The 19,483-nt window shown below is 39.9% G+C and overlaps 2 protein-coding genes across 2 annotated transcripts; one reads left to right on the forward strand and one right to left on the reverse strand.

The window, feature by feature from the left end:
• The first annotated feature begins 10,811 nt into the window (after positions 1-10,811).
• Positions 10,812-11,787, forward strand: LOC110908234 (nuclear receptor corepressor 1-like). Its single transcript, XM_022153152.2, has 2 exons — positions 10,812-11,060; positions 11,149-11,787. Exons 1-2 carry the CDS (start codon positions 10,856-10,858, stop codon positions 11,580-11,582), a joined length of 639 nt encoding a protein of 212 aa, XP_022008844.1. The 5' UTR covers positions 10,812-10,855; the 3' UTR covers positions 11,583-11,787.
• A 3,335-nt stretch (positions 11,788-15,122) lies between these two features.
• LOC118486423 lies at positions 15,123-16,572 on the reverse strand. Its single transcript, XM_035982857.1, has 3 exons — positions 16,552-16,572; positions 15,657-15,812; positions 15,123-15,559 (listed from the first exon to the last, which is right to left on the reverse strand). Exons 2-3 carry the CDS (start codon positions 15,672-15,674, stop codon positions 15,197-15,199), a joined length of 381 nt encoding a protein of 126 aa, XP_035838750.1. The 5' UTR covers positions 15,675-15,812; positions 16,552-16,572; the 3' UTR covers positions 15,123-15,196.
• Between the last annotated feature and the right edge of the window lie 2,911 nt (positions 16,573-19,483).

Consider the following 19,483-nt stretch of genomic DNA (forward strand, 5'->3'; position numbering starts at 1 on the left):
GTTGGGGTTGATATAAGTGTTGAAAATGCTATGAACTTGATGAATATATGCTTTGAATGTATGAAGAACACTATGAATGATAGTTGAAGATTGAAAACCCTTGTGATTTTGATCCATCTTTGACTAATAGCCTGATTAGGAAATATGTTAGTGGAATTCTATTGGTTATTTCCGGATTTGGGCCTGATTATATTGTACCACTAATCTGACTACACCTGCATCAACACGTGAACATGAAAACGACAGCTTACCGACTCGCAATCACCCGTTGCGACTCGCAACCACAGCGTGATGACTCGAGACCACGCGGTTGCGACTCGCAACCATATCAGGACAAGCCGAAACCACAGGTTACGAGTCCCGTTGCGACTCGAGACCTCAGCATGATGAACCGAAACCATGGTTGCGACACCGGTTGCGACTCGCAACCATCCATGATCAACATACAGCATGACTCGAGACCATGCTTGCGAGTCCGGTTGCGACTCGAGACCACACTTTGGGCCTTAGTTAATGAGCCAGACTGATGGGCTTCTGTGTTAACTGCTTTTACGTGTTAGGGCCTAAGTAGTTGGGCTGAACTTGTGAACCGTATGTGCTACTGTTGACTGTTAACTGTTACTGCTAAACGTGCTTGCCAAACGTGTTGAACATTTGTGCACTACTTGGTTCGAATCTGATTATACGTGATATCCGTGTTAGGACGTTATTGACTACTTGCGACTTGATTGACTTTCTGTGACTAACCGCCGAGCAAACCAAGGTGAGTTCACACCCTTTACAAAGCATGGGATTCCCTGGGTTGGGAACGGGGTTAAGGAACGTGGTTCCTCGTCTACCTTGGGTAGGACGTCAGTGGTTCAGGAATGTGATTCCTCGTCCGGATGGACGGATAAACGTACTAGACTAAAACTCTATCACGAAGTCCCTCCTTTTTGTATCGACTAATCGCCGGGCCAATGGCGAGCGGGTCATTAGTTAGATAGCGCTATTTAGGTCTGACAAGCCTCACACCGTGCCGCAGAGGACGGGCGTGAACTAATGGATCTGGGGCACGTCAATGATGATAGACATTGATGTTTTCAGGGCACATAAACATGACTACAGTCAGCAATCGATACGGTAGCGAGTCTAGTATACACATGGGGTAGCCCCCACGGCTGGAGAGCCAGATGATGTACATGGGGTAGCCCCCACGGCCGAAATGCCTGATAACTACATGGGGTAGCCCCCACGGCCGGAGTGCCGGAGTAACTGGGAATGAACTGGTCACGTCTTTTTAAAATATGGGGTAACCCCCACGGCAGGATGCCAGATAAAGTAAACTGTTTTCGGAACAACTAAAACGAACGCCCACCCGTGAACTCACTCAACTAGTTGTTGACTCGTTACTACATGCTTTGCAGGACCATAGGTACTTAGCTGGAGCGTGCATGGAGGAGGATCGTTGTGGGACAGGGATTGCTACAAGACCATGATAAACTTGAAACTTTTGGAACTTATGTTATAACTTTAAACTTATGCTTCCGCTTGCAACTTAAACTTATTTGTTTTGAAACACTAATCGTGATGGTTAAACTTTTATAACTACTTATTTGCTTGTTCAGTATGATTGGTGGCTGGATCCTGGTCAGTCACGCCTCCAAGCGGTAGTACTCCGCAGGTGAAATTTTGGGGGTGTGACAGATTGGTATCAGAGCCATTGGTTATAGTGAACTTGGTTTTAATAAAGGAGAAACGTTTTTGTTAAAACCAGACTATAACCGGAACAGTGCTCAACGGTCCACAACGACACTTCGCTCCTCATGCAAGGCTCGATGTTCTAGGTAATATGAAGTATGTATATTGCCTACTTGTTAGTTGCGTAGTACATTGTTCATGGTATGCTTGATTAGTATAACTACTGTTGATTGGAACACGTGCGTGCTTACTCTGTCTTACTATCGTACTTTCGCGAACCTCTCTCACACGTATTACTCTTGTTATGAAGAACCATGTCTGGACGCGTTAACATGACACAAGCCCAGTTGACGGCTTTGATCAACGAACGAGTTGCCGCAGCGCTCGCAGCTGCACACGCAGGAGGTATATCCTGCAGTCCGAAATTGTCCTAGGATCATTTGGATCCTACTCTCGTGAACCAACCTTTGTGTTAAACTCTGTCTTTTCTTTCACCTACCTTAGGTCAGTATGCTCAGGCACCGGTGTGCACTTTTAAGACCTTTATGGACTGTCGACCCACGACTTTTAGCGGCACTGAAGGAGCAGTAGGTCTCCTACACTGGTTTGAGAAACTGGAGTCTGTGTTCGAAATGTGTGAATGCCCTGAGGCGCGCAGGGTAAAGTATGCTACTGGTACTCTCGAGGGTTTGGCTCTCACGTGGTGGAATGCTCAAGTGCAGATGTTAGGGTTGGTTGCTGCCAACGCCACCCCATGGGAAAACTTCAAGGAAATGATCAGGGAGGAATACTGCAGTCGTGACGACATTCACAAACTGGAAGATGAGTTCTATAATCTTAAGATGTCGGGATCAGAAATTGAGGCATACACTAAGAGATCGCATGAGCTTGCCTTGTTGTGTCCTACTATGGTGGATCCCCCGTATAAGCGAATTGAACTCTATCTCAAGGGCTTGGTGCCAGAGATCCAAAGTCATGTGACTTCAGCGAGGTTGACTACTATCCAGCAGGTCGTACAGTTGGCTCACCGTCTCACTGACCAAGCGGTGGAGCAGAACAAGTTACCGAAGCGTATAGGTGCTGCAACTACTTCTGGTGCTTCTAGTGGGGATAAACGGAAATGGGATGGAACTTCAAGCAGGGGTTCAACTTCAGTGCAAACTCAGTCTCAGCAAAGAAAGACGGACGATCACAAGAGCCCCAGTCAGCAGTCGTCTGGTGGTCAAAGTCATGGTGGATACAAGGGGAATCACCCCAAGTGCAATCGTTGCAGCTTACATCACAGTGGGCCATGCACCAGGGGCAACTGTCATCGATGCAACAAGCCTGGCCATGTTGCAAAGGATTGCAGGAGCGCATATCCTGCCAATCAGAATCGTCAGCAACCTCAGCAGAACCAGCGACAGCAGCAGGGTAACAACAAAGGGTGCTTTCAGTGTGGAGCTGAAGGCCACTTCAAGAAGGATTGTCCCCAACTGAATCAGAACAACAACAACAATCAGGGGAATGGTAACAATGGGAACAACAACAACAATGGTGCTAGGGGACGAGTGTTCGTGATTGGTCAAGGTGAAGCAAGGAATGATCCCAACGTGGTGACGGGTAAGTTCCTTCTCGACGACTTTTATGTTACAGTCTTATTTGATTCGGGTGCCGATACTAGCTATGTGTCACTAGAAGTTAGTAAGATGCTTAAGCGTATTCCTACACCCCTGAGCGACAAGCACACCGTAGAGCTAGCTAATGGTAAGAGCTTGGAAGCCTCACACGTAGTCAAGGGTTGTCAGCTTATTCTCGCTAACCAGACCTTCTCTATTGATCTTATACCTATTGTCTTGGGTAGTTTCGACGTTGTCATTGGGATGGATTGGTTATCCCAACACCGAGCAGAGATTCTTTGTAACGAGAAGATCGTTCGTATTCCTGGTTTAGGTGGTGAACCTCTCATGATTCGTGGCGACAAGAGAAGTGCTGTTGAGAACATTATCTCTCTTCTTAAGGCCCAGAAATGCTTACGAAAGGGCCACACTGCGATTTTGGCTTTAGTTACTGACACCACAGAACAGGAGAAGAAGCTAGAAGATTATCCAGTTGTACGCGACTATCCTGAGGTATTCCCTGAGGAATTACCTGGTCTTCCGCCCCATCGCCAAGTCGAGTTTCAGATTGATCTAGCTCCTGGAGCCGCGCCTGTAGCCCGTGCACCTTATCGTTTAGCGCCATCAGAATTGGAAGAACTCTCCACGCAACTACAAGAACTCTTAGATAAAGGTTTTATTCGTCCTAGCTCATCGCCTTGGGGAGCTCCAGTGTTATTTGTGAAGAAGAAGGATGGTACCTTCAGAATGTGTATCGACTATCGCGAACTCAACAAGGTGACTGTGAAGAATCGTTATCCTCTACCGCGTATTGACGACTTGTTCGACCAGTTGCAGGGGTCGAGCTACTATTCAAAGATCGATCTGAGATCGGGATATCACCAGCTGAGAGTTCGGGAAGAGGATGTCTCTAAGACGGCTTTTAGGACTCGATATGGGCACTATGAGTTTCTGGTCATGCCGTTTGGGCTGACGAACGCACCGGCAGTTTTTATGGATTTGATGAATCGGGTGTGCAAACCGTACCTGGACAAGTTTGTTATAGTCTTCATCGACGACATCCTGATCTATTCTAAGAGCAAAGAGGAACACGAACAACATCTACGACTTATTCTGGAACTCCTTCGGAAGGAACAGCTTTACGCAAAATTCTCGAAATGCGACTTCTGGCTTCGTGAAGTCCATTTCCTAGGGCATGTGGTGAACAAGGATGGGATTCACGTTGATCCATCCAAAGTGGAATCTATTAAGAACTGGCCTGCGCCTCGTACACCAAAGGAGATTCGCCAATTCTTGGGATTGGCAGGTTACTACCGGAGATTCATTAAGGATTTTTCTAAAATCGCGCAGCCTCTCACCTTGCTAACACAAAAAGGCGTTGTTTATAGTTGGGGAAATGCACAAGAGCTAGCTTTTCAGCATCTAAAGGATAGACTCTGTAGTGCACCTATCCTTTCACTGCCAGAGGGCACAGAAGATTTTGTGGTTTACTGTGATGCATCAATTCAAGGTCTTGGTTGTGTATTGATGCAACGAGATAAAGTCATAGCTTACGCCTCGCGACAACTTAAAGTTCATGAGAAGAACTACACGACACATGATTTAGAGCTGGGAGCTGTTGTTTTCGCACTCAAGTTATGGCGGCATTACCTGTACGGAACCAAGTGCGCCATCTACACCGACCACAGAAGTTTAGAACACATATTCAAGCAGAAGGAACTGAATATGCGGCAGCGACGATGGGTCGAACTGCTGAATGATTACGAGTGCTCTATCAGGTATCACCCGGGCAAGGCCAATGTAGTGGCGGACGCCCTCAGTCGAAAGGACACTACGCCTAAGCGTGTAAGAGCTTTACAACTCACGATCCATTCTAGTCTACCTTCGCAAATACGAGCTGCTCAGATAGAAGCACTGAAACCAGAAAACAGTAGAGCTGAAGCTCTACGCGGGTCAAGGCAACGTTTAGAGCAGAAGGAAGATGGTGCTTATTATGTAACAGGGCGCATCTGGGTCCCGCACTATGGCGATTTACGAGAACTTGTGATGGATGAAGCGCACAAATCTCGCTACTCGGTACACCCTGGTTCGGACAAGATGTACCACGATATCAAAACTACGTATTGGTGGCCTAGCATGAAGGCCCACATAGCAACTTACGTCAGCAAGTGTTTGACTTGTGCGCGAGTCAAGACGGAATATCAGAAACCTTCAGGCCTACTTCAGCAACCAGAGATACCACAATGGAAATGGGAGCAAATTTCCATGGATTTCGTTACTGGCCTACCTAGATCACAGCGCGGAAACGATACTATCTGGGTGATCGTGGATCGACTCACAAAATCCGCACACTTTTTGGCAATCAAGGAAACAGATAAATTCTCCACTCTGGCGGAAATATACCTCAAGGAAGTTGTTTCGAGGCACGGGGTGCCCATCTCTATCATCTCTGATCGAGATGCACGTTTTACTTCGGAACTGTGGCAGGCAATGCACAAGTCTTTTGGCTCACGTCTTGATATGAGCACAGCGTATCACCCACAGACGGACGGGCAGTCCGAGCGCACTATCCAGACATTAGAAGACATGCTTCGCGCTTGTGTAATCGACTTTGGCAACAGCTGGGAAAGGCATCTGCCACTCGTAGAATTCTCGTACAATAACAGCTACCACACTAGCATTAAAGCTGCTCCGTTTGAGGCATTGTACGGACGTAAATGCCGGTCACCTCTTTGTTGGGCAGAGGTGGGGGATAGTCAAATCACTGGTCCAGAACATGTGGTAGACACTACTGAGCGGATTGCTCAAATACGACAACGCATGGCGGCCGCTTGTGACCGTCAGAAGGCATACGCCGATAAGGGCAGGAAACCACTTGAGCTCCAGGTTGGGGAGCGGGTTTTACTCAAAGTTTCACCCTGGAAGGGTGTGGTTCGTTTTGGTAAACGCGGCAAACTCAACCCACGGTACGTTGGACCTTTCGAAATTCTTGAGAAAATAGGCAAGGTGGCCTACAGACTGAAATTACCAGCAGAACTCGGGGCAGTTCACAACGTTTTCCATGTGTCAAATCTGAAGAAGTGTCTGTCAGATGAGACGCACGTAGTTCCTCTGAAGGAACTCACGATCGACGAACAGTTGAAATTCGTCGAAGAACCTGTCGAGATCACGGACCGGGATGTTAAGGTCCTCAAGAGCACTAGAATACCTCTTGTTCGAGTTCGTTGGAACTCACGTCGCGGCCCAGAGTTTACCTGGGAGCGCGAAGATCGGATGAAACAAAAGTATCCCCAACTGTTTAAGAACAGTACAAACGCTACTGAGGTTGAAGCTACGGAATTTCGGGACGAAATTCCAGATCAACGGGGGGTGGATGTGACACCCCAGGAAAACCGGGAAAACCATGCAACTTGACTAGCTTCCTCAGTGAGTGCCGTCAAATTTCGGGACGAAATTTCTTTCAACTTGGGGATGATGTGACAACTCGAAATCTAGAACCTTTCGTTGTAACTTGCTTGTACGTTATGTGACTAGTTAAAATGATAACGTGAACCTTTTTATGTGATAAGTGCTTTGTTACGTGTGTATTGTATATATTTGTGTACGTGCTATATGTGAACCGAGAACCCGACACGAAACAACAAAGAACCCGACTCGAGACCAAGAGGTCTCGAGTGACTAGTAATCGGTTTTGGAATTGGGCCGAGAACCTTTGGCCGGTTGGGCCTTTAGGCCGTGAACCCCCACTCGAAACCCACTAAGGGTGCACACATTTGGAACTTGACTATATATACCATACCTTAGTTAGTTTTTGCCATTTGTTGAACATTAGAACACACACACACTTCTATCTTCTCTCCCACTAGAACTCTAGCACACAAACACATCTCCAAGACTCTCGGATCCACTCGGTTGACACAAGAAACTCTCGGATTTGGACTTTGGATCGGCACACACACACACATCACCAACCGGTTAGTATTTTTATGGTTAATTTTGTTGTGCTTTGTGATGTATGATAAAATGCATGAAATGATGTTTATTATTAGTATTTCTTGATGATCATTGTTGAATGCTTAGTGATAGTATGTTCATGTTATGCTTGTGCTTAAATAGATGTATGAAAGAGATGATGTTTTATGGGTGTTAAAAAGTTTAGTGTTGGAATGTGTTCATGTGTTAAATAGAGTTTAAACTACTAGATTTGATGATTCATGAAATCGGTTTACATATGTCATGAAATCGGCTAAGGAATATGTTTGTCATGTTAGGATGCATGCTAGTAAATTGTATCTTGATGGTTGGGGTTGATATAAGTGTTGAAAATGCTATGAACTTGATGAATATATGCTTTGAATGTATGAAGAACACTATGAATGATAGTTGAAGATTGAAAACCCTTGTGATTTTGATCCATCTTTGACTAATAGCCTGATTAGGAAATATGTTAGTGGAATTCTATTGGTTATTTCCGGATTTGGGCCTGATTATATTGTACCACTAATCTGACTACACCTGCATCAACACGTGAACATGAAAACGACAGCTTACCGACTCGCAATCACCCGTTGCGACTCGCAACCACAGCGTGATGACTCGAGACCACGCGGTTGCGACTCGCAACCATATCAGGACAAGCCGAAACCACAGGTTACGAGTCCCGTTGCGACTCGAGACCTCAGCATGATGAACCGAAACCATGGTTGCGACACCGGTTGCGACTCGCAACCATCCATGATCAACATACAGCATGACTCGAGACCATGCTTGCGAGTCCGGTTGCGACTCGAGACCACACTTTGGGCCTTAGTTAATGAGCCAGACTGATGGGCTTCTGTGTTAACTGCTTTTACGTGTTAGGGCCTAAGTAGTTGGGCTGAACTTGTGAACCGTATGTGCTACTGTTGACTGTTAACTGTTACTGCTAAACGTGCTTGCCAAACGTGTTGAACATTTGTGCACTACTTGGTTCGAATCTGATTATACGTGATATCCGTGTTAGGACGTTATTGACTACTTGCGACTTGATTGACTTTCTGTGACTAACCGCCGAGCAAACCAAGGTGAGTTCACACCCTTTACAAAGCATGGGATTCCCTGGGTTGGGAACGGGGTTAAGGAACGTGGTTCCTCGTCTACCTTGGGTAGGACGTCAGTGGTTCAGGAATGTGATTCCTCGTCCGGATGGACGGATAAACGTACTAGACTAAAACTCTATCACGAAGTCCCTCCTTTTTGTATCGACTAATCGCCGGGCCAATGGCGAGCGGGTCATTAGTTAGATAGCGCTATTTAGGTCTGACAAGCCTCACACCGTGCCGCAGAGGACGGGCGTGAACTAATGGATCTGGGGCACGTCAATGATGATAGACATTGATGTTTTCAGGGCACATAAACATGACTACAGTCAGCAATCGATACGGTAGCGAGTCTAGTATACACATGGGGTAGCCCCCACGGCTGGAGAGCCAGATGATGTACATGGGGTAGCCCCCACGGCCGAAATGCCTGATAACTACATGGGGTAGCCCCCACGGCCGGAGTGCCGGAGTAACTGGGAATGAACTGGTCACGTCTTTTTAAAATATGGGGTAACCCCCACGGCAGGATGCCAGATAAAGTAAACTGTTTTCGGAACAACTAAAACGAACGCCCACCCGTGAACTCACTCAACTAGTTGTTGACTCGTTACTACATGCTTTGCAGGACCATAGGTACTTAGCTGGAGCGTGCATGGAGGAGGATCGTTGTGGGACAGGGATTGCTACAAGACCATGATAAACTTGAAACTTTTGGAACTTATGTTATAACTTTAAACTTATGCTTCCGCTTGCAACTTAAACTTATTTGTTTTGAAACACTAATCGTGATGGTTAAACTTTTATAACTACTTATTTGCTTGTTCAGTATGATTGGTGGCTGGTTCCTGGTCAGTCACGCCTCCAAGCGGTAGTACTCCGCAGGTGAAATTTTGGGGGTGTGACACCAGTTCAGTTGACCACCCGAAATTGGGTCGTTCTTCGCTAAACAATGTTGATGAGGAGACTCGTTCGGATGACAGTTGTGGGGAAGATACGAATGTTGGAGTTGAACCTACGGCATCATCCTAATTTGTTATCAATTATGTATTACATGTATTTATTTGTGATTTTATTATTACCCACTTAACATAATGTAATTTTATTACTACCCATTTAACTTACAATATTAATATTAATGCCTAACTTACAATATGCACATGTGCATACATATCGACCAGTTGTATCTAACAGTTGAATCATCTTGTTTATTGATATACCATTGTTTATTATTATACATGTTACTAATATTAATATAAAACCGTTTGTTATGCCTTATATATAACTATACCCATTTGTAATACATTACATACTACACTGTACGTTATACAACTTTATGCACGTGTTACACCAAAACTTGTTTATTTTTTTTAAAAATATCTACTCGGCGTTTTTTTGATTTTTTTTGCCCAAAACCCTTAAAAACATGTATATAACATGTATAAATTTTTTCAAAAAAAAAACATCGGGAGCTTTGAGTTTCCCGGGTTTTCTAAATTAAAGTGGGTTTTCTATACATCCTTCCCTATATATATATATATATATAGGGAGAAGATCATGCGAGAACCACCTCTTATTGCGAGAACCGCGAGAACCAATGTGAACACATGGCAAATTTGTAATTAAGTGACATTTAATCAAAAAAACACGCTCTCCTCTTATTTCAGCCCCTGCTCTCCTCTTATTTCATCACCTGTTCACCATCGTCATTCAAAATCTAGGGTTTCGCTGGAGATTTTGCTTAATCGGCGACGAAGAACTACGGCGGTGAGTTTCATGGCGGCGATCTTACAGGGGATTCGATTGGGATACTGATTACGGCGTTGGGATACTGATTTCGGCTACACATGGCTTCGCCTGATTCATCTCGTGTTGGAGTTGAACCTACGGCATCTGAAGGTTTTAGTTTTCGAATCCAATTCAGATGTTTATGCTATGATTTCAATTTATGATTTGCCCTTGATTCGAATCTCGTTTTGAAAGATTATTTGGTTGTTCGGGAATCGAAACAAGTTGCAATGACAGGACGATGGCTGCTGTAAGTAATTCAATTTTACATATAGCATACTCTAGCATAAAGACACAATTGCAGGGATGGTAGTCAGGTCTCAACAGGCAGTATTTGTACAGTTTTGGTTGGTAGTGCTGTATATTTAGGTAGAGATGGTAAGTTATATGATTCGATATTGGCCACAAACAAAGTTATAGCAAGTAGATCATCCGATGAGCTTAGTAAGTTATTACCAAAAACAAATTCGTGTACTAATATAGTGAGATCTATGTCTACCGATGATTCACTGATTAAGTACAGTTTCGGTTGGTAGTGCTGTATATTTAGGTAGAGATGGTAAGTTATATGATTCTATATTGGCCACAAACAAAGTTATAGCAAGTAGATCATCCGATGAGCTTAGTAAGTTATTACCAAAAACAAATTTGTGTACTAATTTAGTGAGATCTACGTCTACCGATGATTCACTGATTAAGAAAAGAATCTCTATGAGGAAGCGTTTCTTAAAGTTCAAAGAACGGGCCATCACTCTTAAGTTTAAAGCATTTCAGTATTCCTGGAAGGAATCTCTCCGCTTGCTCTCCGTAAGATCCGGTGCAAAGTCGCAGAAGAAGTTTGAATCGATCTCTCGCTTGGGATATATCGATTCTCAAAAGCACCGTATATCTAACCATTCTCGTTCATCTACTCCTGGTAAGAAATGATTGATATACGGATATACCAATTTCAGGTTATTATAATATTAAGTTTTGCAAGTTCTAAAATTTTACTTTATATGTAGGTGGATGTTTGCGTCTGGTTCCAACGAAAGAGGTAGTTGAGTATGTGAACAAGATGCTTTTAGATTCACGTGTCAAGACCTACAGGAACATACAGAAGATGCCGACGTTTATATTAGACAAGAGGGAACGAATGGGCTCTAGGTTTATTTCGGATAATGGATTAGTGGAGGACCCTATTGATGTTGAAAAGCAAAGGGCCGTTGTTAATCTATGGACCGAAGAAGATAGACAAATGTTATTAGATAATTATGCTTTGTTTGGCAAAAACTTCAAAAAGATTGCATCTTTTTTTCAACACAAAACAGTTGCTGAATGTGTTGAGTTCTATTACAAGAATCACAAGTCTGAGAGTTTCCAAAAAAACAAAGAAGAATTCAAAATTTTGCGAAAGGGAAGTCGTGTGATGTTAATACTAACAGTACGTATTTGGTGACTCATGGGAAAAGACCAAATCGGGAAACGGGGGCCACTTCTCTCGACATGCTCGGTGCTGCTTCAGCAATGGTTGCTAATGTGAATGAACGGTCGAATGATTTTACTATCTATTGTAACGAGCAGGAAACCGTTGCAGCCGATGTGTTGGCTGGGATTTGCGGGTCGATATCATCAGAAGATTTGGGTTATTGCATTACCAGTTCAGTTGACCACCCGAAATTGGGTCGTTCTTCGCTAAACAATGTTGATGAGGAGACTCGTTCGGATGACAGTTGTGGGGAAGATACGAATGTTGGAGTTGAACCTACGGCATCATCCTAATTTGTTATCAATTATGTATTACATGTATTTATTTGTGATTTTATTATTACCCACTTAACATAATGTAATTTTATTACTACCCATTTAACTTACAATATTAATATTAATGCCTAACTTACAATATGCACATGTGCATACATATCGACCAGTTGTATCTAACAGTTGAATCATCTTGTTTATTGATATACCATTGTTTATTATTATACATGTTACTAATATTAATATAAAACCGTTTGTTATGCCTTATATATAACTATACCCATTTGTAATACATTACATACTACACTGTACGTTATACAACTTTATGCACGTGTTACACCAAAACTTGTTTATTTTTTTTTAAAATATCTACTCGGCGTTTTTTTGATTTTTTTTTGCCCAAAACCCTTAAAAACATGTATATAACATGTATAAATTTTTTCAAAAAAAAAAACATCGGGAGCTTTGAGTTTCCCGGGTTTTCTAAATTAAAGTGGGTTTTCTATACATCCTTCCCTATATATATATATATATATATATATATATATATAGGGAGAAGATCATGCGAGAACCACCTCTTATTGCGACAACCGCGAGAACCAATGTGAACACATGGCAAATTTGTAATTAAGTGACATTTAATCAAAAAAACACGCTCTCCTCTTATTTCAGCCCCTGCTCTCCTCTTATTTCATCACCTGTTCACCATCGTCATTCAAAATCTAGGGTTTCGCTGGAGATTTTGCTTAATCGGCGACGAAGAACTACGGCGGTGAGTTTCATGGCGGCGATCTTACAGGGGATTCGATTGGGATACTGATTACGGCGTTGGGATACTGATTTCGGCTACACATGGCTTCGCCTGATTCATCTCGTGTTGGAGTTGAACCTACGGCATCTGAAGGTTTTAGTTTTCGAATCCAATTCAGATGTTTATGCTATGATTTCAATTTATGATTTGCCCTTGATTCGAATCTCGTTTTGAAAGATTATTGGGTTGTTCTGGAATCGAAACAAGTTGCAATGACAGGACGATGGCTGCTGTAAGTAATTCAATTTTACATATAGCATACTCTAGCATAAAGACACAATTGCAGGGATGGTAGTCAGGTCTCAACAGGCAGTATTTGTACAGTTTTGGTTGGTAGTGCTGTATATTTAGGTAGAGATGGTAAGTTATATGATTCGATATTGGCCACAAACAAAGTTATAGCAAGTAGATCATCCGATGAGCTTAGTAAGTTATTACCAAAAACAAATTCGTGTACTAATATAGTGAGATCTATGTCTACCGATGATTCACTGATTAAGTACAGTTTCGGTTGGTAGTGCTGTATATTTAGGTAGAGATGGTAAGTTATATGATTCTATATTGGCCACAAACAAAGTTATAGCAAGTAGATCATCCGATGAGCTTAGTAAGTTATTACCAAAAACAAATTTGTGTACTAATTTAGTGAGATCTACGTCTACCGATGATTCACTGATTAAGAAAAGAATCTCTATGAGGAAGCGTTTCTTAAAGTTCAAAGAACGGGCCATCACTCTTAAGTTTAAAGCATTTCAGTATTCCTGGAAGGAATCTCTCCGCTTGCTCTCCGTAAGATCCGGTGCAAAGTCGCAGAAGAAGTTTGAATCGATCTCTCGCTTGGGATATATCGATTCTCAAAAGCACCGTATATCTAACCATTCTCGTTCATCTACTCCTGGTAAGAAATGATTGATATACGGATATACCAATTTCAGGTTATTATAATATTAAGTTTTGCAAGTTCTAAAATTTTACTTTATATGTAGGTGGATGTTTGCGTCTGGTTCCAACGAAAGAGGTAGTTGAGTATGTGAACAAGATGCTTTTAGATTCACGTGTCAAGACCTACAGGAACATACAGAAGATGCCGACGTTTATATTAGACAAGAGGGAACGAATGGGCTCTAGGTTTATTTCGGATAATGGATTAGTGGAGGACCCTATTGATGTTGAAAAGCAAAGGGCCGTTGGTAATCTATGGACCGAAGAAGATAGACAAATGTTATTAGATAATTATGCTTTGTTTGGCAAAAACTTCAAAAAGATTGCATCTTTTTTTCAACACAAAACAGTTGCTGAATGTGTTGAGTTCTATTACAAGAATCACAAGTCTGAGAGTTTCCAAAAAAACAAAGAAGAATTCAAAATTTTGCGAAAGGGAAGTCGTGTGATGTTAATACTAACAGTACGTATTTGGTGACTCATGGGAAAAGGCCAAATCGGGAAACGGGGGCCACTTCTCTCGACATGCTCGGTGCTGCTTCAGCAATGGTTGCTAATGTGAATGAACGGTCGAATGATTTTACTATCTATTGTAACGAGCAGGAAACCGTTGCAGCCGATGTGTTGGCTGGGATTTGCGGGTCGATATCATCAGAAGATTTGGGTTATTGCATTACCAGTTCAGTTGACCACCCGAAATTGGGTCGTTCTTCGCTAAACAATGTTGATGAGGAGACTCGTTCGGATGACAGTTGTGGGGAAGATACGAATGTTGGAGTTGAACCTACGGCATCATCCTAATTTGTTATCAATTATGTATTACATGTATTTATTTGTGATTTTATTATTACCCACTTAACATAATGTAATTTTATTACTACCCATTTAACTTACAATATTAATATTAATGCCTAACTTACAATATGCACATGTGCATACATATCGACCAGTTGTATCTAACAGTTGAATCATCTTGTTTATTGATATACCATTGTTTATTATTATACATGTTACTAATATTAATATAAAACCGTTTGTTATGCCTTATATATAACTACACCCATTTGTAATACATTACATACTACACTGTACGTTATATAACTTTATGCACATGTGCATACCCATCATTTAATTTATTAACCAACATAATATAACATATTTTAACAATCGTGCACATCTATAACACATTATATATTACTGACACACATTTAATCATTACTAACATTTATTACCAACCATCTTGTTAGTTTAACCATTTTAATGCACATGTGCATAAACGACAACAACCAATACGAACTCCAAACATCGATTACTATATCAGCTAAAATACCAACTAATTACGATATCAACTACTATACCAGCTGTTGTCAACCAGATGTATTAGTGTCATAATAGACCACTTCCAACCACATTTAACCAAAACTATAAACGACATCATAACAAAGTACCATCTGACGTGTTAAAACAAACAAAACAAAACAAAAAGTACTAGTTTCATTAACATAAATCACCAACAAAACAGAAATACTATATGTTCCTAAAGTTAATAACCTGTTGTGTTAACTCATACCCTCAAACTTATCCTCATTCTTCCATTTATCAAGCATATTCCAACATTTTTCTTGTTTCATCGCCTCTTTGTCTATCGTTTTCCGCATTTTTTCATCTCTCAAACCACGTGTTTTCTCTTTTGCAAGTTCCATAACAGTTTCCTTGTACATGTTTGCCTCTGATAATAACAGTTTTGTTGATATCTTCATCCTCAAGTTTTTCAGCTGCATGTCTTGAATATCTTTCCGCGTACTAAAACCGCTTTCAAACTTGACATCGCTCCATTTGTACATCTCCATGTGTCGCATAGCGAACACACCGCAATCGTTGAAATTATCACTCGTTTCCCATTCCAATTTTTTATGTTTAACCTATTTCCAAACACATTAATACATGTATGAAATGTTTGTACACACTAATGCACATGTGCATTTTGAATATTGATTAAAAATTCTAAATAACACATACCATCAACAACATTGTCATCTTTATCACCAACTTTAGATGTTGATAACCTTCTGTTCTTTACCATGTGCACCTCACCAACACCTTTGTTTGGTGTTTCCACCTGTTTCCGTTTATTATTCCTCACCTTCATGTCCTTTTTTACAACTTTTTTCACATCTGCATTCATAAACTCAATATGTTTATACAAATTATATTAATACAAAACAACATTAATGTAATGATGCACATGTGCATGAAATAACTTTTAATTAATGAACATCCAAAATATTAATTATAAATAATCAAATATTCTAACGTTTTTGTTTACCATGCATATACTTTTCCGTTGTGATTGCGTCTTACAATGATGACCCTTCGTCTCTCGACTTTAATACCAATATAACTTTTTCCATTTTCTTTTCCAACTTTCTTTCCATTGCAATTCTGCAATGAACATGTGCATATACGTTAAATACCTTAATAATCTAGTATGACAAATTATGCGCATGCGCATAGTCACATGTTTTGTCAGATTATGCACATGTGCATATATGTATATATCACACCACACTATCTTGTTACCACATTCTAACATAAAATAATCAAATATTCTAACCTTTTTGTTTACCATGCATAAACTTTTCTGTTGTGAATGCGTCTTACAATGATGACCCTTCGTCCCTCGAATTTAATACAAATATAACTTTTTTCATTTTCTTTTCCAACTTTCTTTCCATTGCAATTCTGCAATGAACATGTGCATATACGTTAAATACATTAATAATCTAGTATGACAAATTATGCGCATGCGCATAGTAACATGTTTTGTCAGTTTATGCACATGTGCATATATGTATATATCACACCACAATATCTTGTTACCACATTCTAACATGAAATAATCAAATATTCTAACCTTTTTGTTTACCATGCATATACTTTTCCGTTATGCATATACTTTTCCGTTGTGACTGCGTCTTACAATGATGACCCTTCGTCCCTCGACTTTAATACAAATATAACTTTTTTTCATTTTCTTTTCCAACTTTCTTTCCATTGCAATTCTGCAATGAACATGTGCATATACGTTAAATACCTTAATAATCTAGTATGACAAATTATGCGCATGCGCATAGTAACATGTTTTGTCAGTTTATGCACATGTGCATATATGTATATATCACACCACAATATCTTGTTACCACATTCTAACATAAAATACATTTGTGCATAACTATTCACATGTTACTACAAAATATGCACACGTGCATATTAAATTAATATCACAATCTTTGCACATGTTCATAACTATATATCACACAAACTTACCTTAATAACATATTCTGTTAAACATCTGATGTAAACATATGCACATGTGCATGACAATATTTCTCATAATACACACCAAAGTTTGAATTAACAAATTATATGTAATATAAAGAAGTACGAACGAATTGTGTAAACTTGCAAATTGTCACGCGAACTATGCACATGTGCATATTGAACTATTATGAATATATGCGCATGTGCATAACTATATATCACACAAACTTACCTTAATAACATATTCTATTAAACCTAGTTAACTCTATGATGTAAACATATGCACATGTGCATATATTACCAACTGCATCGTCGACTAATAACCAACCTTTTTTTGGCTTTTCACTTAACACTTTTGTATTCACCTTCCTTATCATCTGGCAGTTTTGTTGCCTCTTTGTCATTCGATCTTAACAAACGTTTTATTTTTTCTTCGCTTTTTCCATTTTTTTTGCCTACAATAATAATTGAAACATAATATAATCAAACATGCAATTTCAATTAGTATGTGCATTAAACAACTTTTTTCATCACTGTAAACGATATGCAATTGTGCATCAATATGCACATGTGCATCACATATCATTGTCATTATGCACTTGTGCATCAATATACACATCTGCATCACATATTCTTATAGTGATGCTTAAAATCAATCCATATGTAATGTTCAATGTTATGTGCTCAAATTCAATATGCACATATGCATCAATTTAAACAACAACATCAACAAAATCTAATTACACAAAATCATATACACGTATATTATACAAAGCTGCTCATGTTTGCTATGCACATGTGAATCACATGAAACAATAACACCATCATATCCTAATTACACAAAATCACAATAACACCGTCATATCCTAATTACACAAAACCACGTATATTACACAAAACTGCTCAAGTTCACTATGCACATGTGCATTACCTAAAACAACAACACCAGCATATTCTAATTACACAAAATCATATACACTTATCCTAAACAAATCTGCTCAAATTCACTATGCACATGAATGATATTATTAACTTTATTTGGTTCACATATACATACTAGGTCTGCTATGGCACTGTATAAGTCTGTGCGATAACATAACAAGCACAGGTAACAGATCAACGACTTGAATCATATTCATATAAATCATTGATAGAAATCAAAATTACTGATAAAAACAGACACCTAAAGAATAATATATAAATCTACTGGTAATAATCAAAGCCTTACCAAGTGTTAGATGGCGTGATTGGCGACTAATTGAGATTTGGCAGAGATAAACGATCAGGGATTGATAAACGGACGCGATTTTTGATTTCTAGGTCATGTCGATCAATGGTAATCGATGATTTTGTAATCGATTGCTTAATGTAATAACAATCTGTAACTGATGATGAATGATTTTGTTCAATTTGTGCTCTGAATTTTGCCCTAATTTGTACGATGATACGGTGATGGTGATAATGGAAATCGAATTGCAGCAGATATTTAGACACCGTGTTATTAAGATTCACTATTTAATTACAATAATACCCCATGTTCACATTGGTTCTCGCGGTTCTCGCAATAAGGTGGTTCTCGCATGAACCTTACCCTATATATATATATATATATATATATATATATATATATATATATATATATATATATATATAGGAGTTGGCCAGAAAGTCCAAATTTCCTAAAAAGTGTAAAAAGTCATAAAACACCATAATGTCAACCATAAAACACACCAAAAACCCACAAATAATATGATGAAGATTACTAAAACATCATGTATGTGGGTTTTGTGTTGTGTTTTAGATGTTAAGGCTCTGATTGTGGAATGACAAATATTATTGTGTTTTATGTTGTTTAGCATTGTGTGTTTTATATTCATAGTTCTACGATGGTGTGTTTGAAGTTTTTATGGACTATTAGAGTTTGAATATGGTGTTTTAGTAATATTCATTCTGTTATTTGTGAGTTTTGGTGTGTTTTATGCCTGAAATTATTGTGTTTTATGACTTTTTACACTTATTAGGAAAAACACACTTTCCGTAGGATCCCCACTCTATATATATATATATATATATATATATAGAAAGTATAATGTACTTCACGCCTTAACGTACATTAACGTACTTCACGAAATATATAACATGCGTAATTATTTTTTTGACCAAAATAACGTGCGTGATTTTGGATCCAATGCGTGATTATGTGGTCCCATGCGTGGTTCCATGCGTGATTATACCCCTGATCCAACGGTTACCATTGTCTCCTACGTGAAGTATGATAAGCCGTGAAGTATGTTAACCTTTCTCTCTCTCTCTCTCTCTCTGTGTGTCACACCCCGACCACGTGTAACAACAAAACGTGGCGGAAACGTCGGGGAGTGTTGTAACAGAATCATTGTTTCATAACACATGGAAATTTAAATATTGTTTTATTGATTAAATGAACTCGTTGTTCTATTACAATCACATAAGTACAACTATGATCTTCCAAGTTTTAAAGTTGCTAAGGCACGAGTCCATCCTAAATG

The sequence above is a fragment of the Helianthus annuus genome, chromosome 14 (genome assembly GCF_002127325.2).
Source record: "Helianthus annuus cultivar XRQ/B chromosome 14, HanXRQr2.0-SUNRISE, whole genome shotgun sequence".
Lineage (NCBI taxonomy): Eukaryota > Viridiplantae > Streptophyta > Magnoliopsida > Asterales > Asteraceae > Helianthus > Helianthus annuus.